At 37.9% G+C, this 24,476-nt stretch overlaps 1 protein-coding gene across 1 annotated transcript in view; it reads right to left on the reverse strand.

Moving 5' to 3' along the window:
• Nucleotides 1–207: 207 nt before the first annotated feature.
• Nucleotides 208–24,476, reverse strand: part of LOC119785690 (oligophrenin-1-like) — a 43,642-nt gene continuing 19,373 nt past the window's right edge. The window contains exons 12-24 of the mRNA XM_038288458.1: nt 22,845–22,878; nt 22,651–22,713; nt 20,401–20,475; nt 17,219–17,303; nt 16,854–16,912; nt 14,426–14,531; nt 14,115–14,274; nt 12,127–12,274; nt 11,064–11,372; nt 8,743–8,890; nt 7,083–7,133; nt 6,040–6,088; nt 208–1,111 (exon numbers count right to left, since the gene is read on the reverse strand). Of these exons, the coding sequence (XP_038144386.1) occupies nt 1,106–1,111; nt 6,040–6,088; nt 7,083–7,133; nt 8,743–8,890; nt 11,064–11,372; nt 12,127–12,274; nt 14,115–14,274; nt 14,426–14,531; nt 16,854–16,912; nt 17,219–17,303; nt 20,401–20,475; nt 22,651–22,713; nt 22,845–22,878 (1,293 nt within the window). The 3' untranslated portion in view covers nt 208–1,105. The remainder of the gene's footprint in view (nt 1,112–6,039; nt 6,089–7,082; nt 7,134–8,742; nt 8,891–11,063; nt 11,373–12,126; nt 12,275–14,114; nt 14,275–14,425; nt 14,532–16,853; nt 16,913–17,218; nt 17,304–20,400; nt 20,476–22,650; nt 22,714–22,844; nt 22,879–24,476) is intronic.

A 24,476-nucleotide genomic window follows, 5' to 3' on the forward strand; every position in this document is an offset into this window, starting at 1 on the left:
GAAATGGGTCTACCACATTATTTTACAGGCCTGTAAAGACTGAAAATGACTTGAGCTAAACTGAGCCTGGCAAATCTGAAAAGCAGCCTAACTGATAAACGACGTAGAGGTTGTGAGGGAATCAAGTGAAAGGACAAGTGGACCTTTCAGCAAAGACATCAGCACATGATGAAACAGCTCTTCAGAAAAATAAACTGTACCTCTGAGTCATTTGAAGATCCTTCTCTGTTCATACTTTATTTTCTAAAAACAATTTCAATTCGAGTCATCAAAAAACAAATGAAGTAAACATTAAGAACAGAAACAATAAGACATTGGAGTGCTTTTCTCACAAACTCACATTCTGCATGATTACATTGGATGTAATTCTAATCATTTCACGTAAAAGAAACATTTTGGGGAGTCTCCCCCACAACCTGACATACCTAAAGCAGGTAAGAAGTTAGAAAATACACACAGGGTACCCAGTTTTTCTATAAAACTGTCAGTAAAACAAAAAAAACCCATCATAGCTTCTCGATTAATTAGATTTAAAACAGAATTTTTCCCCAGCTTTGAGCCAGAAGTTAAAAGGTTTCTCATTATTGCCCTTTCAATGATGCATGTTTTAATACTGACGAAAAAAGAGAAAATTAACTTTCTCGCCTAAAATCGCACCAAATAACTTTGATTTATAATTTTATAAAACATATAAAATAATACATTACATTACTAATTGACTACGGTTTAGATCACGTGTTCGGATCAGCTACTTCACACTGCTAAGACCGACTGTTAGCATTGCAAGTCATATGTGGCTACTTTATACAAGTAACAGCGGGGGGAAAAAAAGGAATTAAAGCGAATCACAACTGTGAAAAGGAGTAAATGGGATGAACAACTCGACACTTGTGGAGAATGACGACCAAACGGAGGCTGTTGTTCTGCCAACAGTGTTTCCTTACAACACCACTCACACCTCTGATATTCAACTGGAACCCAAGCAAATCCATTGAGCTCTGACAGAAGTTACTTTCTCTTACAATCAAATTTTCTCAGCAGGGACTCTCCTCTGCCCGCTGTGCAGCTATGTGTCGAGGTTCTCCACCGTTCCACATTTTTAACTTCAGTTCTGGGGGAAACAAAACAGACATGTCTCAAGTATGAACAGAAGGCTGTATGTTTTGCAGATTATGAGATAAAAAGACACTCTTGGTAGGACTAAAGCATGGCTGGGCAATAAATACATCACTTCATGTATAATGATTGCTTTGCAGCATACGGAGAGGATATTCCTTTTTTAAAGTTAAAAACAGAAAAAGCACAAACATGTGTCAAGGGATCTTTTCTCGCCACGTTTCAAACCAGTCTTTATCAGTAGTGGTGGCTTCAACTGCAGACATTACAGAGAGCGACTCAGATTGCCACAAACCACATTAACAGTGGTTTAACTAAGCATGAGCTGGTTTCAAAGTCCCCAAACCACTAGGACTTTGCGTACTACCGCTTTTGCACTTTAAACTCCTTTTATTGACATGTTGGTGGCAGCGAGGAGCTTTATCCGGTTGTATGTGAAGTAGCTCTCACTCTTTTTAACCTGTTCCTGTGGAGGTGTGATTCAACTGTCAGCTGTTGTTCATGGCTAAAGGAAGGGAATCCCCCCCTGCTTATAAAAGGGAATACATAGAAAAAAAAACAGCCTGTTTGTAAATTTGTCCACCAGTAAAAAAACAAAAAAACAAAACACTTATATAAGAGAGGGACACCACCTTTCATGCTTTTAATCCAATTCTGGTGTGACATGTTTGTAACAAACCCAGATAGCTTCTCTGTCGTTTAACTAAACACGCAATGAAAGTTAGCAAGTCAACAATAAACACAATATTTTGTGTTCCCCGGAGGTCTCATATCGAGCTTTTTAAATTTACGCAAGTCCCTTTCCATGCAAAGTAGGGCTGATGTGTTGATAATTTTTTTTATTAATTGATGGAAAGAATTTTTTTGCAAAGTTAAACCAGGTGAAATGAAAACTTTTCCACTTGAGGAGTTCTGGATAGAGCATTTTGACAGACGAAAAGGTTTTTGTTATCTTAAATTAAAAATATCAATATCTTTTCCACATTTTTTGCTATAGTTACTGCTCTAAGTGGGTTCCTCTGTCAGCTAAAGGCATTTTAGTCTCTATACTCCAGTTAACGATTAATAGATTACTAAAGGGCTGGTTATACTCCCGCAGCAGCGTGTCGCAGTGAGTTTGTCGCAGGTATGACGCAGATATTTTTGATTTATGCCCAATATTGAAGGGTGGTCTGCGCTATGTTATTCCATGCCACAACGCAAGAGGGACAATCAGGAACTAGCTGTGGGTCTAGATACGGCCGAGGAGGTGAGGAAGTGGAAAAACGCATAGGGGAAGTTTGTGCGACAATGGAGGGACATGAGGGCGAAAAAGAGCGAGGATCCTCACGCACCTTGCTCTTCTAGCTGGTCGTTTTCCACAATGGCGGTCGTAAAAACAAAACAAGCCAGTAAGGTACCAAACAAAAAAAATACACATAGGGCCGGATCTATCAAAGGTTTGCGTGTATAAAAACGTGAGATATTTCACTGCGCACGCTTAAAAAATATACAAACTGATCTATCAACAGCGTGCTAAAAGGATTTGGTCTTTAAAACGTGCTAAATAGCGTCTCTTATCCATTTAGTACTTTTTCTGCAATGAATATGCAATATGGGGCGTTTACACGCAAAAGTGCGTCTTGTGGGAGGAGAACATGTAAATATATTAATTTAGCACTCGCAAAGTGATTTATTAAACCTGAAAGCAATTTTTCTAACGGTATCTGAATCTGTATTTAACACGTTTCAAAAGAAGGTGCAAATGGTCTGTATGCGTAATTGCGCACACATGGCAGCGGTTATTGTCGCAAGAAGGAGACATCGAAATGAAAAGGGAGACGCAGAGAACGCATTTTTTCACTCCGTGTGAATATTTTTGGAATGAACGAGGAAACGATCATCAAAACATATCATTTATCCAGCATTGCCATTTTGGAGCTGTTGGGGGAACTCCGAATGGATTTGGAGCCAGCCACAAGGAGGACCCACGCAATACCAGATATCACAAAACTCCTTGCAACATTGCACTTTTTTGCATCTGGGTCATTCCAGCGCACGGTTGCAGCGAGAGCTGGGATCTCCCAATCTCGTTTTTCAGAAGTGCTGTCCGACGTTCTAAATGCCATGTCGCCCTGAAGCCCTACCGGAGAACCCCGACCTCCCTCCTGCGCCTGTGGAGCAACATGCCAATGCTGCGGGGATGCGTATGCGCAGTAATCTCATCCACAGTCACTTCTTGTGAGCTATTTGGTATGTGCATTTTTCTACAGGCCAATACAAAACACCAGTTTTTTGGGGGGGGTGTTCTGCAGTGAAGTAGAAATTCAGCCACATATCACCTTAGGGAATACAAACCACAAAACGCGCAAAACCATCATTTAAATAGGGCGTCTCCAACAGTTTTGCACCTGCCACCAGTTACGCAATCGCTCTTGTTAAATCACTCGCAAACCATGGTTCAGCCCCTCGCGAAAAATTCCAGTTTGCGAGCGCAAATAACTGCACGCAAAATTGATAAATCCGGCCCATAGTGTGGAGTGGATGTAGGTTTGACCAATCAGAGCCCTCCTTTTTGCTGAGCTGTCTGTGGTCACCTACAATTTTGGAGAGGTGCACCAGAGTGTCTGCGGAAGGGGGGGCATATCTGCATAGACTGCGACACAAAAGCGGATGTCCTGGTTTCTGAGTATAAACCAGCCTTAAATTACTAGACGATTATTTGAATAATTAATTAATCATGATTAATCGTTCCAGACCTAACGCAAAGGTTGAGATAAATCCAAAGCAAACTGCGTGAAAAGGTGCATCCCCCTCAGGCCACCTGTGACCCCTGCGTGGACATATTTTGAAGAAAATGGGAAAACTGCTACAGAGACGGCGAGGAGAATAATGGAGGACAGATTAATTCCCCTCAGACTCAGTATCACTTTAAATAAAACATCATAGATTGACGTCATCATAATCGTCCAATATCGAAGTTTAGCTCATGCTAGCACTGAACCACTGAGACGTTGAGGACCTGTCATATTGATAAGGTCTGAATAAATCAAAAGCACATAATAAAATGTTTTCTCACCATCAGCGCTCTTTCCAAAGGGTAACATGTTGAGTCGTATCACAAATACACACATAAATGTAACAAGGTGTGTGAGGCATTTACAATGATTGCTGTAAACATTTTAATATCGCTGTGACAGTCGTGCGAAACTGTGCTCGGGTGAATCCTGATGCCGTTTCAGGGATCGTCAAGATTTCCTGTCCCATGATAATGACTAGTTTATCAGCTGATCAGACTTCATACATCATTGTGCCCAGATCTATGGGCTGAATGGGGCCGAATGTTTCACGCACCAGATTCACGCACTCACCTCCTGTTTATCAGCATTTAATGGTATGGATTAAAACTTAGGGGCACTAATTATATAATATGGGTGAAAAATTCAAAAGCCGCAGTTTATTGAAGCCCAAGATAATCGGAAACATCTACGTATAATAGGCCATTTTTAGCCATATTAAAACTCATAGATAGCTGCATGGATAGCTTATCCACATTTTTGGCTCTTCACTTTATTAAGTAATAAAAGCTTTTAATCACTCTCTGATTCCTTTTTCCACTCTGCCAATTCAAATTCCCCCACAGCTGTTACACATAGTCAACAATTTATTAACTCTTTGCCTGAAGCAACTTTTAGGAACTAAATAATTTAGTTAATTTATTCATAAAGCTTAGATAATACAGGCTGGAAGAAGCGCGATTGGATGCCTGGTCTTGGACGTCTTTGTTAATATATTCAGTCGATATCACACTCTGTCTCAGTTCCTATTTCTTTTTATTTACTCACGCCACCACTTTTGCTAACAAGCATAACTATCCAACTCTCTACCTCACTCACCAGCAGATGGATTTTATGCCTGTTAAACAGTTTTTTTGTTTTCTACACACTGGTTGTCATTGGTAACCATTAAATAAAATTGATCAGTGACCCCTGGACTTCAGACGGCTAAAAAAGGAAAAAGGATCAATAGATCAATCGACTGATTGATCGATTGGAAAGCATTACTAAGGCTGCTTACCAGGCTAATCAATTAGTTAAAATTAACTTGTGTCACTAATGTTGTTCCACAATTTCTGAAGTGATAGAAAAGACTTATATTGTGCACATTAAGCTTTAAATGAGAAAGAAAAAAGCAGTGAAACCTTTGGAAATTGGATGGGTGGAGTAGAACCAGGCTGAGTGGAGCCCGCGGAAAACGAAAATGCTTTAAAAACCTTACAGCTTCTGACCCACAAAATAGCACCAGAATTGACTCTTAAACCGAATGCCATCAACAATTAAACTATTTGGTTTTGTCCTTTGAGTGATGATTTTATATATTGCGGTACTTTAGTATCAAAATTTATTATTTCTGTGAAGGATCCCATCATCTCATACTGGTTGATTAGGAACCCCGAATTTGGTAATACAAGCTCTGAAGAATGGGATATTCTTGACAGTATAAGCTCACTGGAAAAACGATCTAGAAATAAGTAAAAATGTCTTAAATTAAGTTTATTTACCCTTAATTTGAGTAGGTAAATGAGATGAGAATGAAAGTTTGGCAATGGAATTAGTATTTTTACTCTTAAAATAAAATAATTAGATAATATGAACTTGAAATAAGGAAATACAATTGTGTTTTTTTTATTTTAAGTGTAAATTGTCTTGTTCTATTGTCAAAATGTCTCTTTTACCTCCTCAATCTAAGAACAAGTGCACTTATTTTAAGAAAAAATTACTTATCTAGATTTAGATTTTTTCCAGTGTGATGAAAATAGATTCAAATTTGTTTTATTGCATTTATGGCAAATAAAAAGAAATCAAAAATACGATGAAAACAATGCCATATAAATTTTATGCCAGCCCATCAGTGGACGCGAATGAAAATCTGTGGAAAACTCACCTCTTTTTTCACATTTGTCTTTGATGATGATGGTGGAGAATTTGGAGGACTAAAGTAAAGAAGCAGAAAAAAAAAAAACATTTGAAAGGTACAGTTTTCAGCAAAGAAAATTTCGTTTAGGTAGAAAGAGATTTCTGACACCATCTGCATATCCGTCGTCTAAAATCAGAACTTAATCGAGCCTATGCTACATTTTTTTCGCGGGGGAAAGGTTCGCGTAATCTTTAGACAACCTAATTAAGGGGAATACCATTGAAAGAACACCAAAGACATGGGCTCTCTTTGATAAAACTCCCACATTCTTCGTTTACAGCATGCATCGGTGCCTGCACTGGGCAGACAGCAGGGGCCTTGAATTGGCTCAGCCATGCAAATCATAAAAGAGCAGATGTGTCCATTTCCACATCACACAGACTCCACTACATCATGAGCAAAGGGATCTTGCATGAGTCAAAAAAAAGGGAAAAGAAAAAAAAAAAAATCAAAGGACCCATGTGTAAGGGAACACTTACAATGCACATAAAACTACCTAAAGTGTTATGCCGTTTCACACGCACACCAGGCCTAAGTCATTAACTCAGAGAAAACACTGCTTAACAGAGCTTTAACTTAATTTTATTCTTTCCCTGAGAAGCCGAGTCCTAATTTGAAATCTGCAATCTGGACCTACATAGACCTCTGCAGTTATAGAAGGTCTCAAGGGGCTGGTGTGCAATCAGTTTTAATCTCCCATTAGGATATCAAACCGACACGCACACTCCTATCACGTGGGAGTCTGGGCATCTAAATAAGTCCAGAATGAAGACAGATTTTATGCTCTAAACAACAGCCCCTAGCATGGAAAATCCTGATAATATGGGGCAATTAGCATTTATGCACTTAGTTAAATGACTTAAAATCTTAGTGCTGATGCATATAATAGGAATTCAAATCCTTGACAAACATAGATACAGTGAAATCAACAAGAAACATATATCTGCTAGGGCAAGTGACTTATAAAATTGAAAGAAAAGGTTTTTTATTTTATTTTATTTTTTACAAACCTGACAACTTTTCTGGAGGCATTCTCAAAAAATTTGGTCTTTGATGCAACACTGGAAAACAAAAGGGAGATGGCGTGTTAGAGACTGAAGCAGAGCGACAGAAAAAAATAAAATGTGCGGGTGCAGAACAGTGGGAACCTCCTGATATAAAATCTTATATCCAGAAGATAAGAAAGTATCTACAGTAATGCCGTGTTTAAGGGGACAAATGGTGGGAAGAGGTCTAAAAATATATTATTTATTAAGGTCCATTTAACATCCCTTGCAAACAAGAAAAAAATTAAATCCAAATTTTATTGCAGGAAAATGATTCCAAACTGATTATTTTAAACAATTCCAACTTTGATGGGAAAAAAATCCCTGCAATTTAAAAAAGTATTAACTCTAAAAAAAACTGAGTGAATCTCATTATTAGGGCCATTAATCATAATAGTCATCTTAAAGATATAAATGGGGATTTTCCAGAATTTTTTAAGAGTCTCGCACTCTCCACTTGAAAAAATGCACATGCACAACCCTGTACCCACTCCCGAGAGGGAACGCATATTGAATACGTGCGAGAGCATGAACAAGCTCATTTCTCCTTGTGCACCCTCTGTTTAGAAGTCACTGTATGTATTGCTCAAACAAGCTTTCCAAAAGAAGATTTGCGATTTTTTCACTATGTCAGACTCACCACCGGTAAATGAAAATGGGGACGAGCACATAGGACGGCCTTACGTAAACATATCACCAGAACGATTGACAATTAGGAGGAGCACTTATTTCGCTCATCCACAAGAAAAAAAGAACCTCCTCCACTATACCTTTAAGAAATTATTTGTTTATGTGCAAGGAACCTTTTTTCCTTTGATTTGGCCCCATGTTTTAGATCATATAATACAGACGGAGTTTTTCATTTAATGTTTGATCAGGTTTTAATGTATTAATCTATGCATTTTCATTTTTATAGCCAAAGGACATCAGTTTTTTTGTTGTTGTTTTTTATCTAAAATGTCTAAAAAAGGTTTTCAGCAGGGTTTCTCTAATCTTAAAAAAGGCCCACAGTATCACAGATCCATCACTGTACTTTACAGGTGGCATGAAGTTCTTTTGAAAACATCTTTCTTTGAAAACAAAGAAACAAAAAACAAACCCTTAGTTACCCTTAACTGACCAAAGCAATCAATTACCTGCACTAAACTTGTGGTCATAATTCAGCTTTGTTTTCATAGTTTGAACGTTTCCAGACTTTTTTGGCATTATTGAAGAGGAAAAAGACTCCTCTTTATACCTTAATCATAAAATAGAATATTAGAATATTCAAACAATATTTATGAAAGTAACATGGAAAACATAATAAGTACGATAAACTGCTCAAATAAATTGACTCTAAATATTTTAGTAAATATGCATACATACACTGTGGTTATTAAACATTCTCTCCAAAATGTAAATCCAGTTTAAAAAAGGATACCGTTGTTTTTAGATCTAGATAATGAAAAAAATCTTTGAAATGTTTTGATTCTGCAAAACCAGAACTTCCATGTAGGTGAGTTTAATGTGTGCTCCATCAAGCTTTTCATGCTAACGATTTTAAGTCTAGAGTTGAAGTTTTCTGAGACTCCTGTTTTTAATTAACATGAAAGCATGAGGGCGGGGATTTAGTGAAGGTACTCACTAGGATGTAGGTGTGCTCTCACTGCTGGCTGCTACTGGGACCTTTTGTGGAGCGGGGCTTCTGGAGGGGGGCTCCGGGGGCCTGATAGGGGGTCGACAAATGGGATGTTTGTCTGCAGACTTTGTTCTGACCAAACCATCAGAAGGTCCTAAGAGAGAACACAAAAACAACACAAATCGTCTGTAAGCGTGGAAATCAGCAGACAATAAAAAAAGAAGTAGTTTGATATGTACAGCAGACGCGTCAGAGCTTATTTCACTTCCTGACAGGGATGATGATATGAGCTACACCGCTGATAAGAGGCAAAGGTTCAATTAAACCATGAGGGTGAAAACCGCAAAAAAAGCTTCATAGCTTTTGGCTTTTTGTGCTCAGAAAAAATAAATAAATACACCTGCAGCTTTGGCGCACTTTGCAGTTTTGGGAGGTCTCCTTGCAAATTAAATGAGAAGAAATCAAGCAATCGTCCAACCAATCAAAAGGCTAGATAAATGAGAAATATTGCAAAGGCTGCAAAAAAATAAAAAATGAGAAAAAAAAGTGGTTGTCTGTAAATGGATAAATATTTGTAACTTATTTATAAGTGCTTTTATTTTGAAGAGGTTATCTTGCGTTACACCATTAAGATAAGGCCAATGCAATATGACAGGCATACATTTCTATTGGTTTGCTAATTATCTTAACTTGTCTCTGCTTATTTCACCCTCGACTTTAACAAAGAAAGTTTACCACGTCCAAATGAGCCAAGTCTAAATAGAGTCTTTGTTTTTCAAGGACTCAATGGGTTTGTATTGTCATTTCACACAAGTAAAAACATGAGGTGGAACAAAATTATCTTAGCAGGGTGCCGCTCAATAACAAAATCAAAGAAAAGAATTAAAACTAAAATTAAATCAAAAATGCAAACAAAAATAAATACAGAAAATAAACAAATTACCTTTTCAGGGTTACCAGTAGTGCAAGGCAAAGAGTCTAGTCAAAATCTTTGATGCACACAAAGAAATCAACCCACCAAAAACAGAAAATCATAATTACAACCTTGGAGCTTCTTAGTAAATATGTTTAAAACAAATGAAAACTAATAAAAGCATGATTTCCAAGGTGTTGATAATGTTTTGTCATTAAATATTTTTTGCTCTGATGATTAAAGATGGTATTAGTATTTTTGCAAAGCCTTTACTTCCATATATTTTTTATTGATTTGAGGCTCATTTTACCATTTTTTTAAATTTTCCAAGAGATGCCCGTCATGTTGCATAAGACACAAACTTAAAACTAATTTTAAATCTAAATCAGGTCAGAATACTTTGGAGCTTAATCGCAGTTCTCGAGTATATTCCCTCTGTTAGATAAAAGCAGTCTTTGCAAATCTCCATTTTCAAAGTTCTCCAGACTTACAGACGAAATACCTGAAGGAAAGATGAACCTACAATCTCCACCTTACAGGGCCAAAAAAAAAAAAACAACAACTTCAAACTGTTTACAAAAAAAACAAGGAACCTCCTAAACAATCATCAAACATGTGGCACAGACCAGCTGTTAACTTTGTGATTAACAAAGTGATGCAAGCCTACACATCGGGAGAGGAGTCCCTACATCCAGATGTGTTGGTAGCAGCATAGTGATGTAGCCTCAATTCACAGCAGCGGGGCATCGCAACTCCATCCAAGAGGAAAGCCTCCTTTTGGCTTTCCAGTAAAGTAAAGAAAAAATGTTGAGCAGTTGGAATGACAACAACGTGAAAGCACCAGATGAGGTGGAGCCTAAACAGATGAGCTCCAAGTTATTCATATCCATGCCAGGTTTAGATTTCATTGTCTCTTCACACCGTTTGACCAGCCTTTAGCTTTTTTTGCGCTGATATTTTGACTATTTTTCTTTTGGGCGTGAGCAACAACTCTGTAAAGGCTGGAAGGCCTCCTTTCCATGGCCCTAAACTTTAGCTCCCTCCATGTCAGAACTCTGACTTCTCTGCCCCAATTATTACCTCCAGTCAGAAGAAGCATGTTAAAAAAAACTGTTACTTATACGATTACAAAAAATGTGAAATCCTTTTTTTTATTTATTTTTTTCTTTTTAAATCTAGGATTAGAGTTTGGCCTAATTTTCTTTTAGTGCCCTTATAATAGTTATAAGTTGTTGTAAGTAAATAGTTACATAATGAGAAATAAGATTATGAAAGCATTACTCACATACAACACAGGGAAGGTAATCTGTTATCTTTAAGGGATAAATGGGATAATATTCTCTATAAAACAGCTTTTATAGATTCATTTAGTCATAATGAATGAACATTTTAATGAAATGCAGGCTCTTTGTACCTTCTGGGTTGGCTTGTGTTCCCTTCAGAGGAGCTTTTTGGCGTTGGAACGACGGCACCCTGTTCAAGCGGACCCAAGAATCCCCGTTGGCTGCTGGGGAAGAGTCTGGCTTTTGCCCCGCATCACAGGACCTCTCAGCATCCGAGTCGGCTTGCCTGTCCTGGCGGTTGGCCGGTCTCCGCATCCCTGCTTGCCTCGAAGGAGGTTCTCTGGGGGGGAGCGGGGCACAGCTCACAGGTTTCGCCGGCTTTATGGGCTTGGGGCTCGCCGAGACGTCCCCATCCACGTTTGAGGTGTCTTTCTGACCATCTGTTGCAAACAAACAGCTTTAACAGCCCTGCAGCTTTACACCGCCGTTAACTGTGAATGTTTACTGCTGGGAAGCGCACCTAATGAAATGTAAAATCCAGAAATTACCTTGGGTTGGGACGGACGGGTGTAAAGTTTAATGTAAGCAAACAGTTAAGCACTGTAGTGCAGGGAAATTATTTGCACATGTACAAAATACCTAAACTTTAAGTCCAGGAAAAGCTGCAAGTAAACAGTAAAAACGCCAACAAAGGAAAGAAGAGCAGCATTTCTGTGCCAGAATGCGAGCAAAGGGCAACTGACATTTTCTTTCAGTTTGAAGCAACACAGGGAGTTCAAACCGACAGAAAAGGACATGATTTACTCTGTAGGAAGCAAAAAGGACTTTTTAGGGATAAAAATGAACAGTGGATATCTTTATTTGTGTGACAAATGAGCTATTCAAAAATTCCACATGCTTTTCTATTAACATTAAAAGGAAACGGGGAAAAAACGAATTTCAATTGGCAAACTGGTTCCATGTTTTGCAATTTGTGATAATTACTGGAACAAATAAACACACTTCAATGAATCCCATTTATGAAATGTCAAGAAATGACCCTGCATTTAAGCGGTGGTCTTTACATAAAAAAAAATGAAAATAAAAAAGTTGGGAGAAAAACAACAAAACTTTCTAAACAATCCACTGTACGCTCAGCACAGGGAGGATGGGATAAGGAGGAGGGTGACAACAATCAGGTCGGATGATAATTACTCTCTGCGTGCTGCTGCGGCGTGTGACTAAGAGCTTGGTAAACGCGAGCCGGCCGCTTGGAGATGGTGATTGGCTGCCTCTTTCTTGGCGTGATCCGTGGAGGAGGGATAGGTGGCGAGGTGCTGTCCTCCGGCATGCAGGTGAAGATCTGCAATCATATAAAAGGTTAAAGCAGCTCCTTGGATCAGGGGCTGCTTTTTCAGCTCCTTCCAGCTGGAGCACAAGGTAAAGGGCTTAAACATAATGAAAACTGCTAAAGTTTTGCACTTTAGTAATATATTAAAGGCCTTGGCCATAGACTTTGGTTTATGTTGAGATTTAAATTAAAAATACAAAGCTGGCTACATCCAAATTGGGCAAATTGGTAATGGTTCTTAGGCCAAAGGAGAAGAGCATGAGCGGTAACTATGGTCAGTCCTGTGTGAACATGGCTGCATAGTAGTGCTTTTCTGATAGGGCTGTAGTTCTAATCTGACCAGCGTCATCTACCAGCATGTCTGTCGCATAACGATGTCTGTAAAGCTGATGGCGGTCTGGAAATCAATTAAGCACAGCATTGCAGAGCTCCTTTCCTAACCTGCATAGAGTTTTTACTATTGACCCTGGGAAGGTAAAGGGACACGAGTTAGGAAAAGGAAGTAGGAGCTACAATTTGCCCAATTCAGGAGCCCACATGTACCTTGTTACATTTAACATAGCTAAGTCCAAAAAAGTTGCATAATGCTGACTTTGCTTTGCATAATGCTACAACTTTGAGGAGTAGTTTAGAAATGCTATAGCAGTAAATATGGAGAAACTGCTACTTGTATTATGTGTTCTACTGATGGTTTAATGGGAGTGGCAAGCAATATCAAAATGTTTAAAATGTAATTAAATACAGTAATTGTGCACAGATGAGAAATGAAACTGCCATCTCATTGTCACTGTTGTCCTACGGTGCACATTATTAACAATGTAGATTTTAAGTACTATTTTTATAATTAACTATAACAGTTATCTGAATAAATGCCACAAAATGTTAAAGGATAGGAGCACCGATGGCAGCACTCTGGCCGAGCATTGATCTTTAAAAAGTCTGAGGTGCCAATTCCAAATCTGGTTTATACACATTTTTTTGTAAATGAAACTCAAGTTTTATAAAGGTCACAAAATCCCTTCAATGTTCCCATTGTATTGTATATAAAAAAAACAATACAAACTTGTTTCAGCAATAAATTAGGAAGTGCTCTTAAATATAAATAAAAAGTTTGGCGCTTTCACATTAGCTGATTTGCAGGGATCAGTTGATAAGAACTGGTTTCCCACGTGTGTATCGGTTGATCGCCCTGGCATGGACCTTCCCTCGACGTACAGTTATTCAAATGGACCTTAAAGTTTCCTCTTTGTCTCGTCTGACTTGATCACCTTTGTCCACGTTTGTCAAAAGCAAACTATAAATGAGTCTTTGTGTTTTAACAAGCTGTTCATGCCATAAAGAGCAGATTTTTGGAGCAGAGTACCTGATTTTATTTAAAGACTTATTTGTAGAAATGTTCAAAACCTATTTCTCTTAATTTCACAATAGCAACCTATAAAAGCCATTTAACAGATAGAAAACAAATGTGGGAGAAATTCCAGGGGTGTGAATACTTTACCAAGTCAAGACTTTAAAACATTTGGAAATATTGATAAAACCTAAAGAACTCCTCTGAATTAAATATGATTTTTTTTAAACGATATAAATCTTTGAAACATTTCTTTAATAATCGAACTTCACAAACTGAACTAAGCTGTTTTCCGTTTTCAGTCCTGGCAACTGCTTGGACAACAATATGGCCACCAACGGATCCTCGTTAACCAAGAACAAACCACATGTAATAACAGCTCTAATCTTCTAACAAGATTTATCAAACACATATGGAAGCAATAAAAAAAGAAAGAAAAAAAACTAATAAATAAAAAAAAACTGAATAGTCCTTGTTAGTTGATCATGTTTGCCTTGGTTGTACCTTTTTGTAGTCCTCGATCAGAATCTCAACCACAATGTTTTGGAACTTGATATCAAGCATGGCTGCCACAGTCTCCTCCTTCGCTCTCATGAGAGTGGGCCCGAAGATAACGGCCATGTTGGAGGGAGTCATCAGGTTTTCATCACTGTGGCTGCACACGCTGTCAACATCATGCCAGAGGGGGGTTAAATACACTGTAACTCAAGCCAGGTGGTGACAAAAAAATAAAAAATATGAGCTCACTTCAGAGAGAGAGAAACTGTTTCCCTGGAAACGGTAAAAACAACCCAATGAACCCAGCTTGGACTTACTTTACTAAGTGCTTAATAAGTTTCTCCAACATGTCACGGTTCTTCTCTGGCAGTTTGTAGACGAGTGAATGAATTTCACTAAGTCGAAAATCCAGATTATCAGATTCTGTGGCACAAAACATAAAAGTAATTTCAAATCATTATAAAATGACTGGAAGGCTAAGTGCAGCACTTATTTAACAAAATAATAATTAAAAGCATTTCTTTACGGATGGAACGCTCACAAAAAAATACAAATTAATATTAAAAAAAGAGAATAAAATAAACAAGCTTGAATTTAAAGTGGATTTCCACTGAAAAACCACTGGGCTAAATGTCATAACAAGGTTATTTCTGTCCTGGATGGTTCTTCCACCATATAACCAGCTGGGGTTGTTATAAACTGTTTTGCTACCTGACAAGGATCCAGTATTCAGGCCTAAGTAATGCATTTAGGTTTAGGTAAAATCAAGAAGTTTAAAGTAATCAGATTAAGTCAAACTCAAATCTCTAATTGCTGATGTAAGGTCCAAGTCTCAATGCATTTTTTCAACATAAGTCTAAAGTCATAATATGAATGACTCGAGACCAAGTCAAGTGACTAGAGTCCCCACCTCTGTAACAACACATTTAATTCTGGTGCGTAGACTAAAGGGAAACGTCTAAAAGCTAAAGGACACAGGTGTAATTATACCATTAATAAGCCAACAGGTTATAATATAGATCCTGTCTGGATAATCTGTATTTCATTTAGTTTTTGTTCTAAAGCAGCACAGTGGATGAAATTAAAATCAATGCCACAATGTCTGTAAAACAGCTTTGGATGGCAGACTAATACATGCTGCTCCGACACCTTGCTTTAAAGTTCTGTTGAGCAATGACATCATTTTAGATTTGATAATTTTACATTATTTAAACCTATGTTTAATGTCTCTTTAATATAAAATATGAGTATCACCCTTCCAAGAATATTCTAAGTTAATCAGATGCACTAGTATTGTGTCTGAATACGTAAAAATTATGTTTAAATGATTAGTTTCTCTAATAAGTAATTTACAACAACTGTCAGCAAACTCCATGTGCTTCCTAACGTTTTGCATCCACCCATGAATAGATTTGTTTACTTTTTAGCATTAGCTGTAATGCAAATATAGTACATGATAATGCTTTGTTTTTTTTGTTTTTTTTTTACAATCACTTATTCTGTCTTTTATATATGGTTTTAAAATATACTAAATCTGTTGATGTGGTCATCCTGATAATGGTAGATAAGAAAAGCCAATATTATCATACTGTCAGTATTCAACATAATGTATTGTTTTGCCATGTCATACTACTGTTTTTTTTTAGTAATACTCTGACTTTGTTAATTGTATAATCCTTAAGTCATCAAAGAAAATAAAATAAAAAGATCTGTTATTAAAATTCTAATATCAATTCAGCTTTCAAACGCAAACTTATGGCTTGAAATGAAAATATAGATTTTTATCTATCTCTGTGTTTTCTGCAGGAGCTAAAGCCAACAGGGATTCACTGAACTATCTGTGTCTCTTTGACCACTGTTTTTAGAGTGAGGTGATGATCTATCATGAGGGGAATCATGTGCAGCACAGCGACTCATCGAAATGACATGACTCTACAGCGGTTGCATGAGTTAACAGAGCACTGCCAATACATAAAGGTACATTAAAAAAAGTCAGTTTTTAGACACTAAATAATAATGCCAGCTTTAAATAACATGACAGAAAAAGCAAAAAAGTAGGTTTGGGTCTTATTTAAATTTGATAAATGATATTGAAAATATTATAAGCCAGAATCCCAGAGGTCTGAATCTCTGTTCAAACTGTATAAAACCCGTGTAAGCATCAAGCTCTCGCCCGACACCCCAAATACCTTGTGCCAAATTCTGATAAGGCTAAAATCTTGGTGAAAGAGGTTTAATCCTTAAAAAAAGCTCAGTCAGGTAAATCATACAGTTTTCACTTAATTGCTAAGTTAAATGTAGCACAGCCTGACCACCCACTGTAACAGTATAAAGCCAATAAAATAAAGTCTTCAAACTGTCAGGATACGTAGTGAAGAGAGCCGTATGTGGGTAAGGAAGGGCATTCCCCTGTGCCTTTAACGCAACATCCTGACATAATGAGGCTGATGCCAATAAACCTATCTTGTTCTCAGGTTCACAAAAATGCAGCAACAGACAGTGTAAATAAAGACTCAGATCTCCTCATCCTCAGCCTGCAGCACGCACTGTATTGATTTACAAACGCCTCTTTTATTTCCTGTCTTGAGTTTCCACCCTTTCTATAAACTGCGAGATCAAATATTTTGCAGAGAAACAGTTGGACTGTACTGGTACTATGCAACATAATTCAACTTTAGGGCTTTAGAGGCTGTAACCTCTTCACACAGATCCCAGCAAAAGGAAAAGCTCCCAAACATGTCTTACTTGCAGCGTTCATGAGTTCTCTGTGCAGATCGTAGGTCATTAGGGGTTCGGAGAGACTCCTGCAGATACGATGTTGGGGGGGGGCAAGAAAACACACGGAGAACGTCAATCAAACCATCAAAGTGAACGAAAGACAAAAATAAAAAAGGAATCCACTCATTAAATAGTCAAACTAAAAGTGAAAGAGCGAGCCCTTTGTAAAACAGATTCCTGGAAGAAATCTAATTTATTAGCACCTCCAACGGCTCGCAAAATGCACAAGTGGAAACATTTTCAAATGAGGTGACACGTGTCCGAATGAAAGGTAATTAACCAACAGTAAACCTGCGTGGATTTTAGTTCTGGTCGTACACAAACAAACGCACCTCAGGTAGAACTTCAAAGCACTGGTGATGGTTTTATCGTCCCAGTCGCTGCTGTGGAGATCCACACTTCCAGGATTTAAGGGATCTAAAGGGAGCAAAAGCCCGTTAGTAAGTTCAGAAACGTGGAAGGACTTGCTTTATTTTTTTTTATTTGGATAAATAACACCTATTAAACAAACAATAAGCAAATGAGACAAAGGGCATTTCTTCCTCTTCTATAGCTTTTAAGATGAAAGAAAGTGTAAGAGGGACCAATGGGATATCATCCTCTATCAGGCCTTTTTTCAGTTTGGTGGCTGTGCTATAAAAACTGATATGTCTTTCCTGGGGAGAAGTTAAAGATCACTATTAGAGAGAGTTAAAGTTGAGTCGTCCCCCTGAAAAATGACTTCATCATCTCCCAACTAGGAAAAAGTTTCCGTATTTCACCGACCGCCTATGAAATCAGAGGTAATGGCCGTCATTTCCCCTTTTAACCAGATATCATCTTCTGTTCGTTTTGTCGTCAGACGGTCGCCTGTTTGTCCAACACAGATCAGTCCATGAACATCAAACTCACAGAGCCTGGATAAAGTTCTGTGCCATTAACTTCAATCTACTGGATGCGGTTTTATGTGATACATAAAAAAAAAAACCTATAATAAGAGTGGAGGGAAAGGATGGAAGGTTTTCCCCATTAAAAAAAAAAACCTAAACATCTTAAAAATGTGGAATGAATTTACATTCAGCCTTAGAGTTTGTAGATTTAAATTTTTTTATTCATTTGCAGCTGCCGGTTTTTTAGGGTGTAAAATCACGGAGGACTTTGATCGGGCCTGATGTTTTGATCTAAACACTCTATATATGATCCCGAACTAGCAGCTCCTGCAGTACGTTTAGGAATGTTTTCTTCAGTCTCACGTCTGTCTCATACAGGTATTCTTCCTCTACCACCTTTATCCGTCTCCTAATTGTCTCTTTAGATCTTCCCTGTCTCACTAATACTTTCTCACAGCTCTATGCAGCCACCACCATGTGTCGATATGGAGTTGATGCACATTTTTGGTTATCTATCATAACATAATTTTTTATGTTGAGGGGAAAACATCCAATTTCGGTCCACAGCACTATACTCTATTATCCTGATGGCTTGTGACAAGCTTTAAATAGAAGTTCTTATGTCTTTTTGTCAATCTTCCTTAAGAACTAACGGTTGTTTGCCTCTTGGCTGCTTCTACAATGACTTCTCGGGATGCCTGGCCTCTCAGGTTGGGTGGATGGATGCCTTGGTGCATCTACCATAAACTTCTCTCCAGTTTCTCTCTGACCTGTATCAGTGCTGCTGTTGTTTTTATTTTCACATCTTTCCCTGGGATTAAAAGCAAAGTGGGGTAAACAGAAATGCATGCAGGATTTTTTGCAACTATTTTCAGTAATAGCATTTGAGAACCAAGACTCATTTATCTTTCATAATCATCATTTTTTACTACTTTCTATCAGTGAACTAGAGAAAAATTGTCTCCATGTACAAATTCACTAATTCCTGATCTTATGGCAGCTCCTGTATTTCCTGTCTTTCATTACTAGATGAACTGATTAATCGAGATGTGTCTGGTAACTGAGGTCGGGCACACCTGGCTTCATCAGTTCATCAAGTCTGACAGGAAACAAAGGAGCTGCCTTAAGGTCAGGAATAAGTAGAGCTGTGCATGGAGCCCATTAAACGCAACTGATTCCTTTGAATTTGTTGATGACAGGTGATGCTTGATATCATACTGGGACCATTTTCTGTCTATGAACCAGGTGCAAAAGCTTTATAAGGTCTGCAAGCATTTCTGTTAAATGTACAACAGGGATCTACTGCAGAATAACTGCAAAATGATCAATAAGATTCATCTTCTTTTGCGTTTCCTAAATCTAACAATCCTTTCTCCATTTGAGCTAAAAAGCATTCCAATAAATTGAAATTTATTCCATAGTATTCTGAGCGTGATTTAGAAAATACAGCGTGATAAACTGTACAAATCAGACTCCAGTTATATCTGGGATCGACGATGTCTTAATGTCTTCTTAGGGGCTGATCCCCGGTAATTGATTAAAATTATACCAAGCTAAACACCTGTTATTTTGATTAAGTTTTCGGATTATCTGTTATTTTCTGTTGTTTTACCAAAAGTTGAACTCTGCCGTCCAGTAAAGCAGCACTGATCCAGGAGCAGCACTAGGAGGCACACTCAGGTCAGCCAGTTTTTCTTTCCATTTCCATCATTAGAACTCCAAGCAGGCAAGCCAGGGATTTTTATGGAGGGTGTTTATAGGATCATTTGACGCTCCTTTGCCTCCAACACCTCCTGATCACCAGTCACTTACATAAACCAAGATGGATTGCTGATTTAAGATGGAGAAATGTGTTCATTGATGTGGCAAAGCGGGATGCATGAATGCTTTCTGCTACTGTACCTGCGGCTTCACTCTTTCTAACATTTTTACTGAGCGTAAAAACCTGTAGTACTACTTTTAGTTTAAGATAAAATCAAAAGCAAGTAAAAAGTTCAGCGTAAAGTTAGAACAGATGCAGTTTAATTAGAGGTCTAAAAAGGAAACATCCGCACTGCATTGACAAGCTGTGCACTTGTTTCTTGTAGTTAGGCAACAGCTACTAAGATTAGTTCAGTGAATTAAATTCACAAATCTATTAGCTATGTTTTTTATAGAGACTCTGTGTGACGAAGGTGATCGTCAGCGGGACGTCAGAGGGTCAGCTGTTTTTCACAGCACTGTAAACATTTTGGAGTCCAGCTCTAGACAGAGTCATGTGATTAAATCAAGATTATGTTTGCAGATTAAGTAGAGCCTGCCGTCAGCTATTCAAGAGACATAAATCCCAGCTCCTCACTTCCAGATTTCAGAGTGATATGGGCCTTTTGGTACTTTTCATACCATAACTCTTCCTCTTGTTTGCGGCAAGATAATCTTTCCTTACAGCTAAACATTTGTGCTTTTTTGTAAGCAAGAGCTGCATCTTGTTTCAGACCCTTTAAGCTCCTTAGAACACGCGCCAACTCTGGCAACTCATTACATGGACTTTATTAGCACCTAAGTGGCACAAAAAAGTTGCAGATTATCCTAAGCGTGACAGGAGGTTAATGTGTGTAACAAAGCAAATGGACAGATGGTGCTCATGTTCAGAGAGGTTTCCTTACCAAAGAAGGCGTTCAAGAGCTTTTGCACTTGAATGTTGCTGCCGACTGTCCTGTATACTCCTTCTTGTGTGGCTCCTGGACAGAAAGGGAGACGTGAGACAGATTCAAAATGTTCTTTCCTGCATTTAAGAGCTGACTGGAACTAATCAGAGTCTATTTACACACTCCGGTCTACTGTAATTAATTCTGTTTCCTTAAGTCAAGCCTTGGTTTGCAGGGTTATAACCAGTAAAGCTGATTGTTTGTGTTGGTTGGGTTTATTAGCATGAACTGCATGTAAAGCAAACATGTTTAAAATTATATAAATACATAATCTTGGAGTAAATATTTACTTTAATAAATAATGCACAAATATTAAATGTGACAATGAAATTGTGAAATAAATACATGCAAATATAGTTGAAATATATAATTTTTTAAACAATAATATAAATTATTGTTGAGGCATTTTATGTAATTGCAGGAGTTTAGTAGCATAGGAAGGAAGGAAGGAAGGAAGGAAGGAAGGAAGGAAGGAAGGAAGGAAGGAAGGAAGGAAGGAAGGAAGGAAGGACATTAGGGAATAAGGAAGGAAGAAAGAAGTCAGAAAATGGAGGACATTAGGGAATAAGGAAGGAATGACATTAGGGAATAATGAAGGAAGGACATTAGGAAATAAGGAAGGAAGGACATAAGGGAATAAGGAAGGAAGGAAGAAAGAAGTCAGAAAATGGAGGACATTAGGGAATAAGGAAGGAATGACATTAGGGAATAATGAAGGAAGGACATTAGGAAATAAGGAAGGAAGGACATAAGGGAATAAGGAAGGAAGAAAGAAGTCAGAAAATGGAGGACATTAGGGAATAAGGAAGGAATGACATTAGGGAATAATGAAGGAAGGACATTAGGAAATAAGGAAGGAAGGACATAAGGGAATAAGGAAGGAAGAAAGAAGTCAGAAAATGGAGGACATTAGGGAATAAGGAAGGACTGACATTAGGGAATAATGAAGGAAGGACATTAGGCAATAAGGAAGGAAGGACATAAGGGAATAAGGAAGGAAGAAAGAAGTCAGAAAATGGAGGACATTAGGGAATAAGGAAGGAATGACATTAGGGAATAATGAAGGAAGGACATTAGGGAATAAGGAAGGAAGAAAGAAGTCTGAAAATGAAGGACATTAGGGAATAAGGAAGGAATGATATTAGGAAATAATGAAGGAAGGACATTAGGGAATAAGGAAGGAAGGACATAAGGGAATAAGGAAGGAAGAAAGAAGTCAGAAAATGGAGGACATTAGGGAATAAGGAAGGAAGAAAGAAGTCAGAAAATGGAGGATATTAGGGAATAAGGAAGGAATGACATTAGGGAATAATGAAGGAAGGACATTAGGGAATAAGGAAGGAAGGACATTAGGGAATAAGGAAGGAAGAAAGAAGTCTGAAAATTAAGGACATTAGGGAATAAGGAAGGAATGACATTAGGGAATAATGAAGGAAGGACATTAGGAAATAAGGAAGGAAGGACATAAGGGAATAAGGAAGGAAGAAAGAAGTCAGAAAATGGAGGACATTAGGGAATAAGGAAGGAATGACATTAGGGAATAATGAAGGAAGGACATTAGGGAATAAGGAAGGAAGAAAGAAGTCTGAAAATTAAGGACATTAGGGAATAAGGAAGGAATGACATTAGGAAATAATGAAGGAAGGACATTAGGGAATAAGGAAGGAAGGACATAAGGGAATAAGGAAGGAAGAAAGAAGTCAGAAAATGGAGGACATTAGGGAATAAGGAAGGAAGAAAGAAGTCAGAAAATGGAGGATATTAGGGAATAAGGAAGGAATGACATTAGGGAATAATGAAGGAAGGACATTAGGGAATAGGGAAGGAAGGAAGAAGTCAGAAAATAAAAGACATTAGGCTAGGAGGAGGCAAAGAAGCGAGGGTACAACCCAAAGGACAGATAAAACCAGGATTAAAGATACATAGACAGAAAAAAGAAGAAGGTATGACAAAAGAAGAAAAAAAAAAAAAGAGTCCGGAACAACATTCAGACAGTAGGACACAGGATAAATCTCTTCTACTCTGATCCAGATCTAAAAAATACTGCAATAAAATTTGAGATTTTTCCAGGCTGCGTAGGAACCCTGGATCTGCTGAGTGAGAAGCTTTACAACCTGAAGCATGTTTCAGATGAGCCTTAAACCAGCTGTTAGTGCCGCCAGTGGATGACTCAACTACACCCCCAACAGGCGAGTAAGATACCTTTACCTTTAATTTCAATGTAGTTGATGCACATTTGCACAAACTTGAATCCGGTTTCATTTAGTTCCACTGTGGGGAAAAGAAAACAGAAAAAAAAATTAAACACCCCAAAAAAAAAAACAAATGAGGTCATTTCCCAGAAAAAAAAATAGAGATTTTATCTCGACTCCTGGCTCTCAGGATACGGACGACTCACTTACTTTCCGCCTGGTTGTGAATCGGGGAGTGATAAATCTGAAAGAAAAATATAAAATGTAAAAAAGAAAGCGGGGATGGTGGAGCATGTGGAAAAATCTAAAGCTGTGATTAATGACCACATCCATTTTTCATTTAAAGAGAGGAGGAAAGTATGGTTGAAGAAAGCAAAACTAAAGAATCCAGCTTCCTCAGCGCAGAAACAGCCTTCAGCGTGAGTTATGAAGTGATGAGCTTCATTTTCTGGTTTAAGTTAGCTGCTTCATTGCATTTAACAGCAGGAGGAGGAATTTCAACTAGGAGGAGAAGGTAAACAAAAATAAAATTAAAACTGCATTTAGTTTTTAGGAAATTTTGGCTCCTGTATTGCAGGTACAGTTTCCTGGAACTAACTTGACTGTGAGACCTGTTGTTATCAAATGTGTTATCTTCAATCCGACTCTTCCTGTAATAGCACACTGCTCCTCCTCCTCTTACCTCTAATAGCCTTCATACTGTAGGTCAGGGGTAAAGTACAGAGCAGCTGAGAGAGTGTGAGACAGTAGAGCTGCAGGTAGTACATGGGGGGAAATGTATAAGTCAACTGTTTCTGAAGCTGCTGTCAATGTAACGTTATTCCCAGTGAAATTTATTATGCATCAAGATGCACGAATTTAACATAAGAGAGAAAAAATAATTATAATGGGGATGCCAGAGTGAATAATTACTTAGAGTTAAAACCAAACCTCCTTTTTCCAGTTATTTAAATGATTGATTTTCTATTTGGGCCAAACAAGAAAGCTGCCAACATATCCAGTCGCTTAGGAGACTCCAGAGAGAGACGTGAAGGCAAGAATATAAAAAAGTCTTTTAGTGTGGAATAACTTGTTATGTCGGCATGTGAGATCAAGCACGTCAACATCTTGGGCGTGAAATGAGCAAAACGCGTCCAAAACATTCACAGAAACTGTAATGCATCAGTCTAGTGGTCAAAGTCAAGTCAAAGCGTAATTTATGGCTGTTTTTACACGTGCAGCAGAAACTGAAAAGAGAGCCAGTTTGGGTTTACCAGGGATGTTGGGAAATAAGAGGCTTCTTCAAGTTAACTGCAGCATTAATTAGTGGAGTAGTTTTGGAGAGTGGAAATAAAAAGTGTTAGCCAAAAAAAAAAATTAGGTGAGACATTTAATTTGGCCTTTTTTTTTTTTTTTACGGGTCTATCAACGCATTAACCAATAAATATCTCTGATACTAATTAAAGTTTTTTCTAGATCAATTTTGAAGACATAAGACTTTATGCCCATGTCTGATTTTCCTCCTTTTTGTAAAAACAGTCAAAGCATTTTATAGGGTTTTATCTTAAAAACGAGGAGAAAATACCACAAAATTGTGAAGCTGAAGGAAAATTACAGTTTTACCTTTTTTTCCTCCTTGAAACCTAATAAAGTGACAGGTATTAGTGTTAAGCCTCTTTGGAGGCAACACTTTCTCCATCAGGTTTCTTGGGCATGTGTCTACCAGCTTTGCACATCTACAGTCTGAGATTTTTGCCAAATCTTCATTGCCAAACAGCTCAAACTTCATCAGATTGGAAAGAATTTTTCAAGTCTCGCTGCAGACTTGCAGTTAGATTTATTGTTCAGGTATTGAACATGCTT

This window comes from Cyprinodon tularosa, unplaced genomic scaffold (genome assembly GCF_016077235.1).
Source record: "Cyprinodon tularosa strain WSP-4 unplaced genomic scaffold, ASM1607723v1 ctg256, whole genome shotgun sequence".
Lineage (NCBI taxonomy): Eukaryota > Metazoa > Chordata > Actinopteri > Cyprinodontiformes > Cyprinodontidae > Cyprinodon > Cyprinodon tularosa.